Raw genomic sequence first — 22,380 nt, forward strand, 5'->3', positions numbered from 1 at the left:
TCTCTGAGAGAAAAGTTTAAAGAAATTGGTATTCTAACTGTTGCTTCTCAATACATTTTGGATAATGTATTGTATGTTAGAAAGAATTTAACTAAATTTAAAACTAAAAGTGATAGTCACGGTAGAAACACTAGAAATAGGCACAAACTGGAAATACCAGTGATCAGACTTAGCAAAATAAGTAAATCTTTTAAAGGTCAATGTATACGCCTTTACAATAAAATCCCGAAAAACGTTCAAAATCTATCAATTAATAAATTTAAAAAAGGAATTAAAGAACGTTTGTGTGCCAAAGCCTACTATACGGTCAACGATTTCCTAAACGATAGCACATCTTGGGAGTAGGATTTGCAAGGCTGCTTCTACATTTATTATATGTGACTTTCAATTGTGTATTCATATTGTATAGATTAAGTTATTAACACTGTAAATTTTATTTTTTTAAAAGACAAATTTTCCACTTTTTTACTAAAAAGTAGCCCCGTGCGAGTTTCTTAAGCCGGTTCTTCTCGCCGGGTTAGTTCCCTAACCGGTGGTAGGCAACATGTAGTTCAACGTTCTGAAAATATTTGATTCAAATTTATTCAGAAATAAAACAATTTTTATTTTATTTATTTATAAGGTCAATCAATGTATGAATGAAATTATTTTCTTTGGAAACGGGTTGCACCAGAGGCGTTGTTATAGTTATTAGTTAAAGTTACAGTTAAAGTAAGTTGGTGCAATCGTGATCAATGAATGATCTTAATCGTATTACGATTACAGTACTCCCAAATTTTAATAATGCGCATGTCTTCTATCTTCTTCGCTAAATCTTCGCTAATTGTCGTATTCACGAAAACACCCGAATCTATGAAACTTGCATTTTGCACCTTGTTCAAAGGAAATAGAAGTAAATATCATATTATAGTGTCTGTCGCCGGTCCGTCAATAAGTGCCGGGAAGCCATCGCGGCGTTACCATGGTAACATCCAAACAACGTCTGCAAAGCGCTAGTTAAGTTTAAAACAGCGTTTGCAGCGATGTCTTCCGACGCTCGGGAAATACGACCGTTGCCGAAAAATTAGAAAATTTCTATGCGCATTATTATCACTTTGGGAGCACTGTACGCTTGCGATTAAATCTTAAGCATACATAAGAATATAATAGAATAAAGGCTATTTTTATTTTTTTATTTTATACATAATATAATCTGGTTGAACTGAGACCAAATTTTTTTTGTAACAATATTTAAAAAGAATTACGTGACATTTGCCGAGACCCCCTCTCTCCAACGTGAGATTAGTTGAGATTTGACTCGACCCCCTCCCCTTACCTTACGTAATTTGTGGACATAATAAAAATACATAATCGATGAAAATTTTAACTCTCTAGCTCCTACCGTTCTTGAGATACATCCAAGAGAGAGATAGACAGACAGACTGACTGACAGACAGACAGACAGACAGATGGATAGACGGACAGAAAAACAACATAAACCAACTTACAAAAAGAAATGAAATCCCACCAAAAACATTTTAATGAAAAAATGTTGCCAAGATGAGAACATATAAACTCAAACTCAAAAATTTTTATTCAGAATAAATTTTTGCAAAATATGTTCTCTGAACGTCGGGTCTACACTGGTGCCTACCACCGGTTCGGGAACTAACCCGGCGAGAAGAACCAGCGCGCGGCGTAAGAAACTCGCACGGGGCCCACTTTATTTACCAAAAAAGTGAGAAAAAAATTAATCTTTAAAATTAAAGTTTACAATGCTGTAACTTAAAATTATACAATGTCAAGATACATAGGTACATAATTGTAAGTCCTAAAATAATGTAGAAGCAGCCTTGCAAGCAGTCATCCTACTCCCAAGATGTGATGTGTTATCGTTTATGAAATCATTGACCTTATAATAGCCTTTGGCACACAAACGTTCTTTGACTACTTTTTTTAAATTTATTATTGGAAAGATTTTGAACGTTTTCTGGGATTTTATTGTAAAGGCGTATACATTGACCTTTAAAAGATTTACTAACTTTACTAAGTCTGATTACCGGTATTTCTAGTTTGTACTTATTTCTAGTGTTTCTTCCGTGACTGTCACTTTTGGTTGTACTAAGATACATTATCCAAAATGTATTGAGAAGCAACAGTTAGAATACTAATATCTTTAAACTTTTCTCTCAGAGATTCAAAAGCTGACATTTTACAAATTGAACGTATAGCTCGCTTCTGCAGCACAAAAATCGTATTAATGTCGGCAGCGTTTCCTCATAAGAGGATGCCATACGACATTCTACTATGAAAATAACTGAAGTAAACAAGTCTTGCTGTGTCTTCGTCAGCAATTTCCCGTATTTTTCTAACTGCGTATGCTGCAGAACTGAGCCTATATTCTGCAAGATTAGCAATGTAACTGTAAATGTAACACTGTAGTTTACTATCTAGTGATTACACTAGATAGTAAACTACAGCCTGAGAATACAGTGGTGTCCACCAAATCCATCCTCTCATCATTTAATAGTATATTGGTTTTAACTTGCCTAACATTGGGCAAAGTAAATTTTAAACATTTAGTTTTCTTATAGCATAGACTTAATATATACTGTCGTAAAGACCACCTGATAACCCGAAAATGCGTGACCATTTTCGATCTGTCAATGTGTGCGTGTGCTAGTGATGTATATTTTGCTATCGATAGTATAGTCCGTTCGAGTAAAATAATTACCTCAGTTTCTATAAGAAATAAATAATATGCAACTTTGACAGATTTGTATTTCAAATTAGGTATCATAAATTTTGGTGACGATTGAAAAGTAGATACACATTTTCTTTTGGAATGATTTTTCAATCGTCGGATATGTTATGACATGAGTTTCTTATAGGGGTAAATAATATACACATAACACATTATACAGTTATTTACAGTCTGTCAAAAAAGTCATGAAATTAAAAAGTGGCAACATCATAGTGTCATCTCTTTCAAATCAAAAAAAAGGGATGACACTACGATGTTGCCACTTTTTAATTTCATAACTTTTTTGACAGACTTTATTTATTACTCAGGTAAAATCTATCTGGTAAATCAGCCCTTACATTGAAAGTAAACAACACACATAGTATATTATATTTTATTCTTAAATTAAATACATATCATAAAATATCATTTTTTTTTTTTTTTTTTTTAAAGAAGGCAGGTCACTGTAGCCCTGACGTCACTGCGACCCATGAGGATCTATTGTGACTCCTTCGCACTAGAGTATCATCCCCAACCCTATACTGCTCATAAATTGAACGATATGGTTGGGGTTGGTGCCACGAATTTCCTCTGTGGACGAGTATTCGTGGCGACCAAGGTGCCTGTTCCTGCTCTGTAGTAGAGCAGGGCAGTCGAGGAGAAGGTGAATAGGTGTTTCATCCTCCTCCTCACAGAATCTGCAAGTCATTATGCTACAAATACCCATTCTGTTTAGGTGTTTGTTGAGCTTGCAGTGCCCAGTTAGGCTTCTGGTAAGGATTTTTAATTGGTTCCTACCCAAGGTGAGCACTAATTCTGATTGTTTCTTGTTGAAGTCAGGAATTAGTGCCTTGGAGTGTTCAAGGCCAGGGGTCTCAGCCCATTGCTTCCTGCATAGTCTGTGACCCCATTCCTTGAGCACTTGCTTTGTGGTACTGGGAGTTATACCACAGAATGGTTCTGGTCCATATATGAGACTCTCGGCCCCAAGCCTAGCCAGCTCGTCAGCGGTTTCATTGCCGGGGACGTTGCTGTGGCCCGGGACCCATACTAGGCGGATGTTGTTGTTCCTTCCCAGCATGTTTAACGTCTCAATGCATTCCAGAACTAATTTGGACGAGACTTCTGCGGCAGTCAGTGCTTTAAGTGCAGCTTGACTATCGGAGAAGATAAAAACGTTTTTATTAACTAGGGCCATCTCCAGGCTTTCTAGTGAACAACCGAGGATAGCGAAGACTTCAGCCTGAAACACGGTCGCAAGCTCCCCCAAACAGGCGTATTTGCCTTTTGGTGGCCTGCCCCCGTAGATTCCGGCTCCCGCACGGTTGTCTTTCCTTGATCCATCCGTGAACCAAACTATGTCGCTAGGGCGGACATCGATTGGATTTTTCCTTTCCCAGTCCTCCCTGGAAGGTATAAAAACCTGGTACTGCTTCGAAAAGCTATACACCTTGATCATGGCATCTGATGGCATGGCCATGATAGGTGATTCACTGAGAGACTGTTCCAGCTGTCGAAATGGGGTGGAGACCCAATTCGTCCCACCCGCCGTCCTGGCCCTGAGAGCCACCTTTTTGGCCTCCATCTGAACAAGCAGAGGAAGCGGAGTTAAGTTGATCAGGGCCTCGAGGGAAGCGGTGGGTGTTGACGAGAGTGCACCCGTGATTATTAGACATGCCAGTCTCTGTACGCTGTTTAGTCTTTTGTGACAGTTTACTTGTTCAGCCTTTTTATGCCACACTGTGCAGCCATATGTGGTAATCGGTCTCACTACGGCTGTATATAGCCATAGCATTGCCTTCGGCCGAATACCCCATTTAGAGCTGACAAGCTTCCAACAGGAACCCAGAGCACATCTAGCCTTTTTCGTAATATACTCGATGTGCTTATTCCAAGTGAGTCCTTTGTCTAGGATTACTCCTAGATATTTGACATCACCCGCAAACTTAATAGTTTTCCCAAAGAGTGTTGGGGGTCTTAGTCCCTCCAACTTCCTCTTTTTGGTGAAAGGTATCAAGACCGTCTTATCAGCATTTACTGTTAGCTTGACCCTTTGGCACCAATTCTCGACGACTCTTAGTGCTGACTGCATCAACCCAGCGACCACCGATGCGCATTTTCCCACCACCATAATCGCCAGGTCGTCAGCGTACCCTTGAGCGTAGTAACCTATGAGGTTCAGTTCCCTTAGTAGCTCATCCACTACCAGGGACCATTCCAGGGGTGACAGCACACCTCCTTGTGGGCAACCTTGTGTCAGCCTGATTTTGAGTGTCAGGTCCATAATAGTCGATGAGGCTACCCTATTGTCGAGCGTGGCTTTGATCCATTTCCTAGTTGTTGGATCTATATTCTTTGAAGCCAGGCCATTTGTGATAGAGCCGGTTGAAGTGTTGTCGAATACGCCTTCAATATCGAGAAAGACACATAACGCAATCTCTTTATCTTCAATTGCTCTATCAATCCGATCTACCAAGTCCATTAGGGCCGTCTCGGTAGATTTGCCTTTTTGGTAGGCATGTTGTCTTTCATGCAGCGGCATTTTAGTGAGATAGGTGTCCCTTATGTGTAGGTTGACCACCTTCTCCATTGTTTTAAGCATGAAAGAAGTGAGGCTAATTGGTCTGTATGACTTTGGTAGAGCTTTGTCTCTGTCCCCACTTTTGGGTATGTAGGACACCCTTACCTTTGTCCATGGCAATGGGATGTAGCCCCACGCAAAACTTGCTCTGAATATTTTCAGTAGCATAGGAAGGATAATGTCCTTGCCCTGCTGTAGGAGGGCCGGAAATATATTATCCTCGCCGCCGGTCTTGTAAGGCTTGAAACTGTCAATTGCCCAAGTGACTCGGTCAGGCTTAAAGATCACGGAAGCTTTTTATTACAATTATTTTTAACCGACTTCCAAACTGGAGGAGTCTAGACGTTCGGCTGTGGATATATTTTTTATGTATGTTAACGATTACTCCGCCGTTTATGAACCGATTATCAAAATTTTTCTTTTGTTGTACATTGTATTGTTCCGAGTAGGTATCATGTTCACAAAAGTGGTGGTCTGTTGATGGAAACCATGAGAAATCGAGGTGACTCCTTGATATTTAAATGGGAACATATGGTCCCAGAAAACGTTCAACATCTTTCGATTAATAAATTTAAAAAAGTAGTCAAAAAACGTTTTGTGCCATAAGGTCAATGATTTCATAAACGATGACACATCTTGGGAGTAGAATGCTGAATGACTGCTTGCAAGGCTACTTCTACATGACTTACAATTATTATGTGTAACTTTCGCAGGATGTGAATTTCAAGCCAATCAAATTTTTGCATGTGTGGAGTTACAATTTTGACACGTATCGTACTCGCAAGTCGGGACTCGGGACTCGAGCGACTTTTTAAGGTAAGAGTGTTAAAGAGAGCTTTAAAGCAATTTAGCATTTTACTTTCGATTTTAACGTAACAAAAATTAAAATAGTACATTAATTAGGGTATATCTTTAGTAAATAAGTGCAAAATCATACAAAATCTTTGGCGACAGCCACGAAATAGTAGCTTTTCGTTTGATATTAAAAGTTGTAGGCGATCTCTCGATCTCACGGCGATGCGATTACGGCTGTTTTGGTTGTTGCTCTTAGAGAATAGCACAGCAGTAGACGTGGACGTGCTAAGTACCTTAGTAGCGGGCTCCTTGAGGTCGGCAGCGGTCATCGGCGCGGTAGGCGGCGCAGCAGGGGCGGCGGGTGCGGCAGCGGCGGCGGCGGCAGCGGCAGCGGCGGTGGCGGCGGCGGCAGCGGCGGCGGCGGCGGCGGCGGCAGCGGCGAGCGGCACGTGCGCGGAGTCGGACGAGGAGGTGTCGGCGGAGGCCGGACGCGGCGGTGGCGACGGTCGCCGCACCACAGCGGCAGCGACGCTGCCTGCACACAGCACGAGGACGGTCAATTACGTCGATTCGCCGCGGGGGCTCGCACTATACGGCTAGCATGCTCACCGTCTAAATTATAAACTATTCGGGCTACTACAAAAATAAATTACAAGCCACGGAGGTTACGAGAGGAACATTCAATTTTAATCGGGCGGACTTTACCGGCGAATGGCGATAAAAATGCTAGCTACTGTCACTGGGGCACAAGCGATGATCGAGCACACGACTGCCGGTGCATGCGGACTGCGGTACGAGAAGGGAATGAAAATAGCGTTCGAAATGTAAGCATAGTCATGTCGAAGTGAACTCCTCGCCCCGGCGACCGGCGACCGGGCCGACGCGCGAGCGGCGCGACTCACCGGAGGGCGCGGGGTTGTTGAGGAAGGTGACGTAGCTGTCCTGGTACTCGGTGGCGGGCGGCGGCGGCGCGGGCGCGGCGGGCGCGGCGACGGGCGCGGCGGCGGGCGGCGGCGACGCGGGCGGGCGGCTGTCGCGCGAGTCGTTGTCGCTGCCGGCCGCCGGCTCCTTGTGCGTGTGCGTGAAGTGGTACGTCAGCCCCGGCCGCGTCTTGTACTTGGCGCCGCACACTGCGACACACCGACAGGCTCGTCAGCCGACACATACACCGGATCGAGCGTCGTCGTTCGGCCCGACGGGTCCGATCTAGGTGTCTAGTTCTCTACCGCGAGCGTCACAAAATGAATACTGATCTGTTTACTCACCGTCATGGTGCCACTCCGGAGCTCCCGGGGCGTCGGCCACGGGCGGGGCGAGGCGGGGCGGGGCGGGGACGGGGGAGGCGGGGCGGAGCGGGGGAGGAGGCCTACGTCATCGGAACAGAGCATAGAGTGGGCACCACGACGGCTCGCGGCGCGAGGCAGCTCCAGCGCTCGGCCGTCATCAATCAACACCCCGGAGCCGCGCGCGCGCCGCCGCCGTGATACGGTCTATGTTCGGTTCCGGACGCAGGCTCCGAGGGTTATTTTGATTGATGACTTCAAATAAATGATTCTGCCCTCGTGCGTGCGCGGCCGCGACCATGTCTAACGGTGTGCCGCCGGCGGCCGCGACGGGCCCGGGCGCGTCTCTCGCCGCGTGCACGGGAGCCCCAGTGACAGGTGTTACGTGTGAAACGCCCCCTCGTCGACGTTTCGGACGAGACGCTCGCGACTAATCGATTGTACGAACCGAAAAATGATTTGCAAAACGGTCCCCGGTGCAAGTGTTCGCAGCCTCGGCCGGGCGATTCGGCGGCGGCGCGCCGTTAGCCATGGTCATCGCACGTCCGGAGCGAACGTTCATTTCAAGTCTCAATCGTCGGTAGAAATAACCGTACACCGAACAACTTTTTAGGTTTACTTTATTTGTCGTTTAACATAAATATTCATGTATAAATTCATAACAATCTTTGGGTGCTAATAGTTTGGATCTAGTAACATCCGACCCTAATAATTCGCCGCCTAATTTACAATATATTTTATTATACTAGCCGTTGGATTACTATCTTAAGGGGGCGACGAGTCAAATTCGATCGAATCGGATCGGCGGCGCGCGACCGCCGGCCGACATCGCGTCGCGAGCGGGCAACACCGACCGACCGAGCCCCGCTCGCCGCCGGGGTCGCCGAACTTTACTCGTCGCCGCTAAATTCCTAGGGCCTAGACATAAGAAACGAAATAAATACTATCACAGACGCACGAGTCATCCACATTCAGAACCGAGAACGGCCGAGGGTTTGTGATGATCGTAGAGACGTCGCGGGGGGGAGGGGCGGGCCGAGCTCCGCCCGCGGCTCGCCCCCCACCCCGCCGACGTCGCTAGTTCAGAGCCCCCGCAAACTGCAATCTATGTTGTAAAACACCAGTAGTTTAATCGGTCATACGGTGGCATTTTATCGGCCCAAAATAATCTCGTTCTCGGTGGACGGCGACGGAGGACAAACGGCCTTAGGGCCAAGTCACAACACTGCGTTACGGCATCGCATCTTAAAAATCTACATTGCTTTGTGATTGTCGTTTTTGCGACCCGACAGCCGCAACGCTCTGTCGTGGCTCGTGGCCTGGCCCTTAGGCTGGATTTATAAGCAGCGGCGCGAACGCGCGATTCGGCCGCTACACTACAAGATCACAAACGAATGTATGCAACGACTTATTTTAATAACTGCACGGTCACGCTGTCTTTGACGAACGTTCGGCAATCGGTTGTCATCTCGCGGTGGAGCCGCCAAACCTCGCATTCGGGCGGACGCATCACGCATCATATAAATCGTGCCTCCTCGATTTCGCGATGTGCATCATCCCGATGTAATAAATTATAGACCAGGAGATGGTGACACAAAATATTAGGTCATTTGTACCAGCCTGACCCCTGACCGCCATGGTCAGGGGTCTAATTACGTAAAGGCAAAAAGAAAAAGGTCTCAAGACGCGGTTCGGCTCTGTGATTGGTCCAAATTTTGACAGCCAACCAATCACCGTGTCTTGAGACCGAGATGCATCTTGAGTACCGACTATTTATACCGGCCTATGATACGTTCCCGGGTTGACTTTCTATGCATGTATATTGATATACAGGGTGTTAATATACCTAGCGGAATAGCCTGAGCAAGAGAGATGTCACTATCAGTAACACTGCGTGGTAAAAAGAGACGTGTGATACATGACAGCAGCACTTTTTTTTTTAAGTACAGTCGGCACGTGCCGCACGTTGACAATTTAATCTCATAGAATTCATGTTGAATCATGCTTGTGTAAGTGTACACGTACACATAATATTTTTCACACAGATGAAAACCAATTTTGGTTACGTTTGACAGCTCGAGATTGTTGCTCTATAATTCCGCTAGGTATATTAACTTTATGGTGCAATTAAACCTTCCTGCCAAATTTTGATCCATTAATCCTTGTCAAAAATAAAAATACTTACACGTGTTCTTTCTATAATCAATTAGGACTATAGTTTGTGCGTTCTAAGATGATATGGGTGACAGTTTTCATGTTCCTTGCTACGGGTTTTTTTACAAGAAAACAAAAAAAAATCAAAATGTAATAAATTATATTCCATCTACAAAAACAAATATTTCCTATAATTGTAAATAAATAAAAATTAAAAGATGCTAAATGCTAACTTATTAATTAAAATTATAAATATTAAATGAGAAATAGGAGTATAAAATTATTGTTGCGAAAACATTTGAAAAATGTCATATGCATGAAACGGAACTTACGTCAATAGAGATTGACTCGGTTGAATCGAAATCAAATCGATAAAAAAGGGCGGCCATCTTACATCGCCGGCCCCATTGAAATGTCAGTACGAAATCGATAATTTCGATTGCAATTCCTTTACGAAGTGATTCGATATTTTTAAACTATCGATTAATTTTTGTTAGGTAACTTCCCTACTATTGTCAATTATAATATTGTGTCACGGATATCATCTTAAAACGCACAAACTATAAAATGTTGAGAAATAGCTTCCGAAAGAAAATTGACGATATGTACCAGTATGGCATTTGGTACATATCGTCAATATTGTATGATTTATGATTGTATGATTTTTGAAAATCATACAATACATTCTTATATTTGCCATACTTCTAGTAGAGGGAAAAAGTGGCGCCATACTTGAAAAACCCGATTTTTCGACACGTTTTCAAGGTACAAGACATAAAATAATTTGTTACAGTATGGCATCAATGTGTTCGGTTCATTTGGATAAAATTCAACCTAAAAACAATATCCCATACCATAACTATGGGGCGGAAGACCGTCACACTCGTGACTCGAGCATGATATGAAAAAAAAATTTGGATCGAATTGTAACAATATGGCATTTCAAATAATTTCCAAACCTGAAAAAACAACTATGCTTTGGGAAAATTACACCGTTCTTATGGTGAAGTGCCAAAGTGGGTCACTCTACTCGAAAAAACTATTTTCGTTCCCAAACGTTATAGACCAGGACCTTCAAAAATAATGAAAAGTGAAAAAAAAATACAGTAGGATGAAACCCATTACAAATGGAGAAGAATATTATAAAAATTAAGGGAAAAATAATTTACGAGCGATCTGAGTTAGGGAAAAGTGTGGGGGGAGGTTTTAAGGGGGGAAAACGTTTTATCTCGATTTCTGGCAAAACTAATATTCCTATGAAGAAAAGTCAAATGGCAAAGTTGTAGGTAACAAAAAGATCTACAACTTTTCTATTCAAATTTTTCTCCATAACCTCAAAATTTATGTGAAAAGTTCAAAAAACCATGTTTTTTGTTTTTTATTTATATCTTTTACAAAAATTACTTTATTGGTATATACTCTACATTATCTATAAGTTATGACAGTGATGGTCGTTGCCATAGCACTGAACTTGTTGACTTCACTACAGTAAATTATTCTTACAATAAAGTGTTTACCACAATACAAATGGTATTTTAAATATACAATAACTGGCGATGAGGATGATTACAGACTTGAAGAAATGGAAGAGAATCCGCGCCTCAATACGGGAACAATTTAAGAGGTGGAATTTTTACTTAAATACGACTGAGAATCTTGATTACGCAGAGACTCAGGTCAGGCTACAACGACTACACGAGAACTTCCAAACACTTCGAGAAATACAACAAAACATAATAACAGAAATACCAGATGAAGAATTAGATGACGAAATAGAAACAAGCCACAACATTGAAGAAGAATTCATATCGATCAAAGTTAAACTTCTTCATATTATGCAAAACCGATGCTGAATCAAACCTAAATACAGAAAACATAACACGCTGCAGTACAACAGAAAATTCCTTGAAAAAAGAGAACCTACATTCTACGAAACAGTTTGAAGATCCGGCTACAGCTTACCCCGAGGATAATGTTGATAGCGTTAAACATGAGCCTTCGACATTTACACTATTGAAACCGAATATACAGAATAAACACTACGAAATCCAATCAGAAACAGAAATCATTACAGAATATAACGTTTTAGATATTAATCCGGCAACAACGAGTATTCTGACGGAAACGTAAAATGACGAGGAACCCAATACTTTGCGAGAAGAAAGAGATACAATTTACAACACTCGGAACATAAATTTAACAGAAGGGAACATGATGAAAAGACAAACGATTGCACAGAGAGAAGAAGGATTGAAAAGAGATAACATATACGCTGTTCTAATAACTTTTAGACGCTATCCTAGAACTGAGCTGAGATTCCCGAAAGGAAAACAAATTACGTTAAAGACAAATGGAAAGAAAAAGAAGAAGCAAAATGAAATACAAGAGAAGGAAGGGATTCATTTAAATTCTGGAATAGCGGGGGAGAGCTGTTATATACTCTACATTATCTATAGGTCATGACAGTGATGGTCGTTGCCATAGCACTGAACTTGTTGACTTCACTACAGTAAATTATTATTGCAAAAAATTGTGTTTTTTGTATAGGAGCCCCTCCTAACATTTACTTAATAATAATAATAATAAGTTTATTTGCAACTACATTAATGATGCATATGTCGCAGCCAACCGGCTAAAATTTAACCGGTTAAACTATTTTAATTTTATTATTAATTATTAACATAAGTACAAATATAATTAAGGAATTTATGAAAATTTTAAGTGCCTAGCTGTTACCATTATTGATTACGAGCAAAAAAGGCCAAAAAATCACATTACTTGTATTTTGTTTTTAGTATTTGTTGTTATAGCGGCAACAGATAATACACAATCTGTGAAAATTTCAGAAGTCTATCTATGGCTATATTATAGGGAATATTATTTTCCTACTTTTAAATAATTATTGACGCTGGCAACCCCTTCTCACCACCCGATCGATTTATAATTTTTTTTTTGGGTGCACAGGAAGTCCAGAGCAGCTGTTAGTAAAAAAATTAAAGTTCCTGAACCTACATCTTTTTTTCCCCACACCACGACTCCCACATCCACCGCACACGGCCTACCAGCACGCAGATTATCAGAAAGGGTTGTTCAGGGAAGTAGCTAACGGAGTTTTAATACAGCTGAACCTACATGACCAATTTGGTCACCAGCTCTCCGTCGATTACTAACACGATGAGCCAAGACCTCTTGAGAAATCTTTCGAGCGGTAGGAGCCGCAGAATATTATACAACATAACATCTGCTTATAAGACTATATTGCCGCCACCTAGTTGTTTGAAACTTTGTATTTATATTCGTTAAACCTCAAACTTGCAGGAAAAATTTGCGCCATACTGGTACAAATCGTTCGAGTTACTAATAAAATCTTAGGATTTTCAAAAAATATTGTTCACATTCGCCACCTCCCACAGGTATGGCATTATCAGACTCCTATTTGTGATCATACAGGGAACTGTTTGCAGTGGTATGGCGGCCATTGGGCGCTGTTGGAAAAGTATGGCAAGGTGATTTTCGCGAATGGCTACTCGACGATGATTAGCTATGCAAAAATTAGCCTGGTACAAATGGTTGAATTGTTTTATTTAAATTAATATTAATGTATTCACGTCGGTATGACGGGCTGTAAGTCACACCCGAGAAGTATGGCATTACGCTACCGCCTACTTCTTTTTTTTTTTCGAGTACCTAAACATACAAGCATTTTTGTGGAACAAATCGTTCGACACTCTTTATTTATCCGACGCGTTCGATTAACGCCCACGCGATTGGGCCGCCGTTGCGAGCGCTATAACCATCATTTTCCTTTTTGCCTTTACATAACTAGACCCCTGAAGAACCGCCGTAGGTACTGGTACAATTAATGACCTAGTATTTTGGTTCACCATCTCCCGGTCTATTACATATTTCCGAGCGGTTTATACCATGACCTAATTACGTCTTCTTGCGACCGCTCACCTCGAGTTCAATATATTAATATAATGAGGTCCTGCTATACTCGTGTTTACGTCGGAGCTAAGAGCACAACGGCATTTTGCAGTTCGCAGGGGTTCGAACGGGACTCGCGCGGGCCGCCGCCTCGCACGCTCCTACGTACACGTCACGGGGCAGGGCCGTCGCAGCTACAAAATTGGTGTTATCGATTTCTATTCATTAATTTTGAACTTTAATTTGTAATTGACGGGGGGCGCGACGGGGACGCGGTGCCCTGCCGGCGCCCGACGATTCCGCCCGGCAAAAGCCGAGCCGCCTCACCCGCCGCCCCACGAGCGGACCTCGCGGCTCACCTACGGGCGCGGGGGCGCGGCCGATCACGTAAATTGACCGAAAAGCGTCGACACCAAAACGGATGCGCAATATTCGCGTATAATATATTACGATATAAAGGTGAATCTTAAAATATTTCAAATATTCTACGTCCCTAAGAAACTAAATAAATGCGAACTACCTACTTCGATTTTGATAATATTCAGATCGACCGGAACAGGACTATCAAAAATTCTTGCGTTTAAAAATCAGAGAAAAGATCGCCGCCCAGCGAGCAGGCGGCCGATGGCGCTCGGCGATCGCAGTCCGACCTGTCGTTATCTCGACCCACGTGTCATCACCGCCGCGGCAGGTCGGTCGGTTGACGTCGGATCCGCTCCGCTCCTAGGCGGCGGTACGGAAATAGTTTTTGCGGCCGTGTACTCGATTACATTTCTATATTTTTTCATATTTCTCTGTTTCCGATTATAATTACATAGATTTTTCCCTCTTTTGGCTTTATAAAATTAGCGATGCGCCGAGATTCAGTTCGGTCGTCGCAGCTCGCCGGGGGGGGCGGCGGCGGCGCGAGGGCGCGAGGGCGGAGCGCTAGTGCCTCCTGCGGGACTTACGTTCGCATCCGAAGGGCTTCTCGGCGTCGCCGGGCACCTCGTAGGGCAGCGTGCCCTGCCCCGCACGCTTGCGCCCGCGACCCTGCAACCGTACATTGGTATTATTATTGATTAATATAAATTAAAATATATAATACCTACAAATTACCACTATTGGGCAAAAATAGGCAAGAAATTGTGTTTTCGCTAGACCTACTACGAAACCGTTTCGAGACTAACACAATCGGACGGGAATGCCACGTCGTGCTCTAACATCGTCATTTCACGTTTGTTACAGTAGGACGCGGCATTCTCGTACGATTGTTTAAGTCTCAAAACCGTTTCGTGGTACGGGCCCTGTATTGGAGCCTCCCTTAAATATTTTATTTTTATTAAAAATTGTTATAATTCAAATACAATTAAATATGCAGTGCATATTATATCGAGGGCCTACTACCTGTTGTCATTATTGATATAGACTATAGAGCAAAAAAGGCAAAAAAATCACATTTGTTGAATCGGATTTAGAGCCCATGTTGTTTTGCCTTTTTTCCCTCGATATCAATAATGGCAACAAGTAGGCATTTGAAATTTTCACAAAATCCTCAATTGTATGTAATAATAATAATGTAATTATAGTTTGTGCGTTTTAAGATGTTCGTTCTCTTATCAGTTCTCATATTCCTTGTTACGGAATGTTTTACAAGGAAACCAAAAAAAAATCAAAATGTAATAAATTATATTCCATCTACAAAAACAAATGTTTCCTATAATTGTAAATGAATAAAAATTAAAAGTTGTTAAATGCTAACTTATTAATATTAAATTATATTATTAACTGCGAAATAAATAATGGAACTTCCATAATTTATAATAGAAGTAAATTAAACAAATATTTAAAGAGGGTCTCCATACAAAAAACACAATTTTTGCATAGTTTCGCCCTGTCCGACTCATACTTGACCGTTTTTTTTTGTTTTTTGATTTTTCCCTACGCTTACATACAACTACCGAGCAGGATTCCAAATTTCAGCCTTCTAGGTTATCTGGACCTGGGTTAGAATTTTGATCTATAGGTCAGTCAGTCAGTGATAAAAATGTAGATTTTCGGACGTTAATATATATTTTTTATGAAATAAGAGGGCAAACGAGCAAACGGGTCGCCTAATGGAAAGCAAATACCGACGCCGATGGCCACTCGCAACTTCAGAAGAGCTGCAGGTGCGTTGCCGGCCTTTTAAGAGGGAATACGCTCTTTTCTTGAAGGTTTTCTTAATAACCGTTTGAACTGTGTTTATGAAGTTTAGATCATATATTTATGTCGCAAGTCAAATTTTAAACGTTTATGTGAAAATAGTTTCTGAATTATGAGGGGGTCAAAAGTAGCTGCAAATGGTTCTTGTAACACGGTGCTGCTCGCCAGTTCTGTTATGCTGGAACTTGGCGGTAGCGTCTCAAGACGCTACCGCGTGTCTAGATCGGGATTGGCAAAAATCTTCGTATCGTCAACAAACATGGAGAAATACATTTCAACTGCATATCTTAGTAGGTAGTTCTCGAACCGGTGGTAGGCAACGTAGTTTATTCGTTCGACTTTCAAAAAGTATATCATGATACCTATTTTGAATAAAAATACATTTTCTTTATTAAGTCCGGACATAAAGTATAAAGAGAAGTGGTCCGAGTACGGAGCTTTGAGGTACACCACTCAGCGAGGCTAAAATGGCCACATTTAGCAATTCCTCTCAATCAATTCAGCAATGAATTGTCAAAACTGTCAAACTGACAAATGTCAAATTAATACGAATTACTAGACATGAATTGCAAGCAGAATTGCATTTTACGATTTTAAGAAAATGAATCATGTCATGATTCATATTATGATTCTCCAAAGCGACCATTTTAGCCCCGCCGTACTAAGCATGGTGCAGACAATTTAATTCCAATCCGAACTCTGAATTTTCTATTTGTTAGAAAGAAAGAGAGAAGTTAAGAAGTCTCTGATCCACGACAACATTTTTCCAAAGTGTTCCAGCTTCTTAAAAAGGCGTTGCAGAGGGACACGGTCGAATGCTTTTTCAAAGTCAAGATAAATTACATCTGTTGGGCAGCCACTATCATAAGCCGTAACCCATTTATTAAAACAAATAAGGATATTGGTAGTCACCGAGCGTCCAGACATAAAACCATGCTGTTCGTTAGGAATAGTATTCTCTTTGATTAAAAAGTCTCTCAGTTTTTGAGCTATAATTTTTTCCATACATTTACAAACAATACTTGTAAGACTTATGGGTCTATAGTTTGAAGCCATCAATTTATCACTTTTTTTATATATGGTACAGCAGAAGCTAACTTCCAATCGTCAGGTACACACCCTGTTTCTAGAGACGAGTTCATAATATTTGCTAAGCAGTCCGATAAAACGTTTAACAATATACTTCGAATGTCATCTGGTCCAGATGCAGTTGAAATATCAAACGAGAGCTTTTTTGACCATATAATTAGTTATAAGAGAACCTTAGAATGAGTTTGTACTTCTAGGAAGCTTAACATCAGACAAGGGTCCTGGTGGTTCCAAAACAAAACAGCGCCCAAATTGATCAGCAAGTGTTTCGGCTATAAGTTCTGGATGATCTACGAGTCCTCCGGAGTTATTTCTAAGGACAGAGGGAATTTTTATTTTAGAGCTCATTTGTGATCTTATATAACCATGGAAAGCCTTAGGTCCTGTATTGATAACATTAGATTCAAAGTTCTTCCTTCTGGCTCTTGTTTCTTTTATGTCGGCTGTAGACTCTCGCCGAGAGCTCTCGGGCGAGAGTCTCGTGCGAGAGCCCCTTTCCCGAGTGCGATCATGTACATTCTCGCTTAGTTCAGTCGCAGTTATGAACTCAGAGAAGATGGACCATTATTTTTCTCTATGAGATGGACGAAAACACTTCTCTTGCAGCTGCCGTAGCTCTCTGTGCTATGAGCTATTATAAATAATTAGTAATTACCAAATATTTACACAATAAAAATGAAGGAAATGGCGAAAACGTATGATCTACGATCAATTATCACCATTCACCATGCATCGAAAGATATCATTGTAATCCAAAGATCTATAATCATATTTAATTTTCTTTCTCACAGATAATGACTAATAATGACGTTTATTATTGTTATTTTTCTGTTCTGCACTGTCTAGCGTCGCGACTAGTAGTGAAAAACGCGAGTGTACACTGTACAGTAATGCGCTCGCTTTCCTCGCGAGACCCTTTCGATGGCCCCAACGAATAAACGTGCAAGAGCTCTTACCCAAAAAAAATTTTTTTTTGATTTTTCGTTTGCATAGCCTATGATATTCCTATGTAATTTTTTTTTACTTAAAATAACGATTTTATAGCAATGTGAACCTTTATTGTACGGAAAAAATAATTTTATTTATTTTTTATTTATTAAACATTCTTACGACTATAATTACAGACTAATATCCAATTCGATAGCGTAGTAAAGAGATTATTGAATTAATTCATGTATAACATATGACCGATAGTGTCACTTTTGTGAACTCACTCAAAGGACGTATGAATAAGTCCAACTTGTTGTTGACTTTGTTAAGTATTCGGATTGCTTCTACAATGGGCGCGTATTTTAATAAGTTCGTCTAGAGTGCGGCGTCGCGAAAAGCTCGGGTGACCGCCTCCGCCACACATACCTATCGGGGACGTTCAGTGCCAGCCATTACAGTAAACCCGGATAAATTAATTTGCCACGCAACACTTTAAACATAAAGCACGCCAAACTCAAGTCCCTCCTGGTCTCCAACTTGTTGTATCCCACCATGCCTAACACAAACAGCGTCGGATACATCAGCGGGTAGAAAGGATACACTCCATACAATTTTAAGTACAGAAAACGCAAATACTTATTTTGTTTAGGTAGCGCACTTTCATACGCACATTGCTGACTAGACAACTCCTCCCCATTTTTTATAATTTTACTACGATTACTGGAGTGATTTTTACTTTTAATATAATTCCAGAACATTTTTGGGTCCTTAATTAAATTATTCTGTATTCGTTTCTCATAATTTTTTAAGGCGATATTTATAGTTTTTTTTAATATTAGCTCTGCACGAGGAAAATAATAGGTAATCGTCCTGAGACCCCGACCTTTTATACTGCTTATGCAAACGTGACTTTAATTGTAGATCTTCGATAATGTCTTTCGTGTACCATTCGGGATAATTCCGTTTACAGTTTAGTTTTTGTGTTTGGGGGGAACACTATAATAACTTAAATCACATTAATAATAAAACGCTTATTGCAGACTCTTTGTTTATTTGAGTTCACCAGAATAAACGTGTTAAAATAATCTGGCGCACGTGTCTATCATTTCCTTTGGGTTATAACTCTTGCACGATTGTAAAAATGCAAGCGACTCATTGCAGATGGCGAAACTTTGAATATAATAATCACAGCTATTCTATTATCTTTTACTAATTTCTCTTGTCTTTTCTGTTTTCTTAAAGGTTATTCGAAGAGCTATTGTAAAGTTTATTAGAAGAGCTGCTGGTGAGTTGCCGATCTTTTTAAGAGGGAATATGCTCTCTTCTTGAATGTTTGCAGGTCGTATAGGTTCGGAAATACTACTGGTGACAGTTCATTCCAAATTTTACAGTGCGCGGCAGAAAGTTAGGCGAAAAAAGCACGGTGGAAGACTGCCACTCATCATTATTATGATATTTACATATTTTTATGTACATATTTTTCACGTGGAACGTTGGTGAAAAGGTGCAGGAGGTATGATTCCGAACAATTCCTCAGAGCACTCCCCGTGATACAATACAATTTGTATTTGAACAATTGAGGAAGCAGAGTGAAGCTATATACATCTCGGCGTAATTCGAAGGGGTTCAGCCTGTTTGAAACATTATGGCAGTCAAAAATTCGAGGGGCCCTTCGTTGGATACGATCCAAAGGGATTAGTTGGTATTTTGGGGTCCCTTTGGGGCCCAGAAATGAGAACAGTATTCCATGTGAGGCCGAACCTGCATCTTGTAGAGTTGCAGTCATTGATCTAGACTGAAATACTGTCTCGTCCTGTTAAGAACACCAAGTTTTTTCGAGGCTAACTTGGCATCACCCTCTAGATGACATCGGAACTGGACTTCGCTTGATATGCTTACGCCAAGTATTTCAATGCTGGGAGGGGATTGTTAAAGAGATGCCCTGAAAACCAGGAAATGCGACCATTGGTTACTTTTAGTTTTGAACGCGCAGACTTAGCGGGGTTGGATTGGACTAAGTATTGTCTACCCCATTCAGAAACTTTCTCCTGTGAATTCTCTATTTAAGACACAAGTTCGTTTCGACTCTAAATAACATTTAGCCGAGAAATATGGCGAAAACCGGTAGATAGGAATAAATACCTGTACTATCATCCGCAGAGCAATAAATGCCGTTAGTCTGTAACATGTCATTGATCTGCCAAAAAACTTGTGACCTATTTGCATAAATTCTTGGGAATCCTATATTATGACGGAAGCTTTGATAGCAGCGCTTTGAGCCAAACTCGATCAAAAGCATTCACAATGTTCAACAGCCAATGCCTCTCCTTTCCACACAATCACCTGAGCCCTGAGTTTGGTACGCCAAGAGATAACCAGCCAAGCGACCCTTTTGGGACCCCTTACTGTTTGACGTGTTTGTCGCTTAGTAATGTTTGGCCGCCCAAGTATCGAAAGAGCTATAATGGATTCCATTATCTTCGAGAAGACGGAGGTTTTAGCAATTGGTCTGTAGTTGAAAGGATTTGAGCGGTCACCTTTTTGGGGACCGGATACACTAAGGCTGTCTTCTAAGAAGCCGGGACAATGCCACAAGAGTGGGAGAAATGAAAACGACGCGTTAAGACCGGAGCCAATTCTTAAGCACACTTTTTCAACACAAGGATTCCGTCAGGCCCACTCGACTTTTGGATATCAAGGGCACGCAGGGCTATTCACATTGAGCGCTGATGTGACCTAATGTCCGAAATGATGCCCCTGCATCGTGGTATGGTCGGCGGCTTTTATTCCAAGGTCATCAAGGGCCGATTTTGACGCAAAAAGCTTACCCAGAAGATCATCTTTGTATTTTGCGTCGTGGGCCAACGATCCATTTCCTACTTGTAGGGATGGTAGGATGGCTTTCAGAAATATCCTTCAATAGCTTAGACCAGAGACAAGAATTCACAGGTTCCCAAAGGAAGGCACTCGAGTCTCTCACCAATACTATTGACGTGCTGTTTCTTTGCCCGAGTGATCTCTCTCTTGAAGGATCTATAGGCAAGGTTGTACTTCATTTTATATGTATATGTCCTTGTATAGGCGCGAAGGAGGTCGATATTTGTCAACAACAACAAAAGGTCAACAATATTTTTTTACTGAACCGTCAACAAGAAAATATAAGCTAACTAGACCATTCAGAGACCTTCGACTCTTCGACTCTCAGTGACATTTTGCCGAGAAATATTAGGGGAGCCGGTATATACAGCATCACCTGCACTATCATCCGCATAGCAATGAATGCCGTTGGTTTGTAACATGTCATTGATATGCAGTATGAATAGAGTAGGCGATAGCACACAGCCCTGAGGGACACCAGCATCAATAGACTGAGTTTCCGAGCATTCGCCGCCAACTACGACCTTTATGCTTCTGTCTGCTAAGAAACTAGTGACCCACTTACATAATTTCTCGGGCAGCCCGTATGATGGAAGCTTTGATAGCAGGGCTTTATGCCAAACCCGATCAAAGGCCTTCGCAATGTCCAAACTAACAGCCAATACCTCTCCCTTCGACTCAATTGCCTGAGCCCAACGATGAGTCAGGTATGCCAAGAGATCACCAGCCGAGCGACCCTTACGGAACCCGTATTATTTGACGCTTAGTAATCCCTGGCCGTCCAAGTATCGAAGAAGCTGGCTATTGACAATGGATTCCATTATCTTCGAGAAGAGAGAGGTTATAGCGATTGGTCTGTAGTTGGAAGGATTTGAGCGATCACCTTTTTTGGGGATCGGGTGCACCAAGGCTGTCTTCCAGGAAGCCGGGACGATGCCAGTTGAATAGGAGAGCCGAAAAAGACGCGTCAAGACCGGAGCCAACTCTGGAGCACACTTTTTCCCGAGGGGAGGCGCTCAAGTCTCTTGCCAATTCTATTGACGTGCTGTTGCTTTGCCCGAGTAATCTCTTTCTTGAGGGACCTAGAGGCAAGGTTGTACTGCTTTTTATATGTGCTGGTATTTAAATCCCGAGCAGACACTGCGTTGGCCCAGGATTGGTAAGCCTCCTGCTTCCGGCGAGAAGCTTTTTGGGGGATGGGGGATGAACCAAACCAGGGTTGTTGAGGAAGTGATTATGAGGAAGAAGAGGAATTTTCACGCGTAAATTTAGAGGATGTGGATGAGGAAGAGGATATTTTTTTGAGGAAGAGGATGCGGATGAGGAAGCGGAAGAGGAAGAGGATGATAGGAAATTATAAATACTAGCGGACCCAACCTAAAAGTCTTTGTTCTGTCTGTACAAAACTAGGTACATACATTACACAAAAATTTATTAAAAGGGCATTTTCCAGTGGACCAAACTATGAATCTAAACCATTCTCAAAACACACACAATAAAGAATCATCAAAATCGGTCCAGCAGTTAAGGAGGAGTTCAGTAACATACACAACACAAAAAAAAAAGACGGGTTGCACTCCGAGAGTGCCGGCAGAATTGAAAACTTGATTTTTTTAATGAAAATCGATTTTTAAAAAATCGTTTTTTTAATTAATCGAAACCCTTACAATTTTTTTAACCTATTTTTTATGAAAATCGATTTTAATAAATCGATTTCTTTAATTAATCGAAACCCTTACAATCGATTAAATTCTTAATCCATTTTTTATGAAAATCGATTTTTTTTAATTAATCGAAACCCTTACAATCGATTAAAAGATATCGACAATCGAAAAAAA

General features: G+C 41.5%; 1 protein-coding gene across 2 annotated transcripts in view; it reads right to left on the minus strand.

Moving 5' to 3' along the window:
• Window positions 1-22,380, minus strand: part of LOC121730321 (zinc finger protein ubi-d4 A) — a 34,642-nt gene that overhangs the window by 7,562 nt on the left and 4,700 nt on the right. The window contains exons 6-8 of one of the 2 annotated variants that reach the window (XM_042119325.1): window positions 14,413-14,494; window positions 7,001-7,228; window positions 6,392-6,633 (exon numbers count right to left, since the gene is read on the minus strand). In XM_042119325.1, coding sequence (XP_041975259.1) covers window positions 6,392-6,633; window positions 7,001-7,228; window positions 14,413-14,494 — 552 coding nt within the window. The remainder of the gene's footprint in view (window positions 1-6,391; window positions 6,634-7,000; window positions 7,229-14,412; window positions 14,495-22,380) is intronic. The other variant, XM_042119332.1, reaches the window with a different exon arrangement.

The sequence above is a fragment of the Aricia agestis genome, chromosome 1 (assembly GCF_905147365.1).
Source record: "Aricia agestis chromosome 1, ilAriAges1.1, whole genome shotgun sequence".
In the NCBI taxonomy this organism is placed as follows: domain Eukaryota; kingdom Metazoa; phylum Arthropoda; class Insecta; order Lepidoptera; family Lycaenidae; genus Aricia; species Aricia agestis.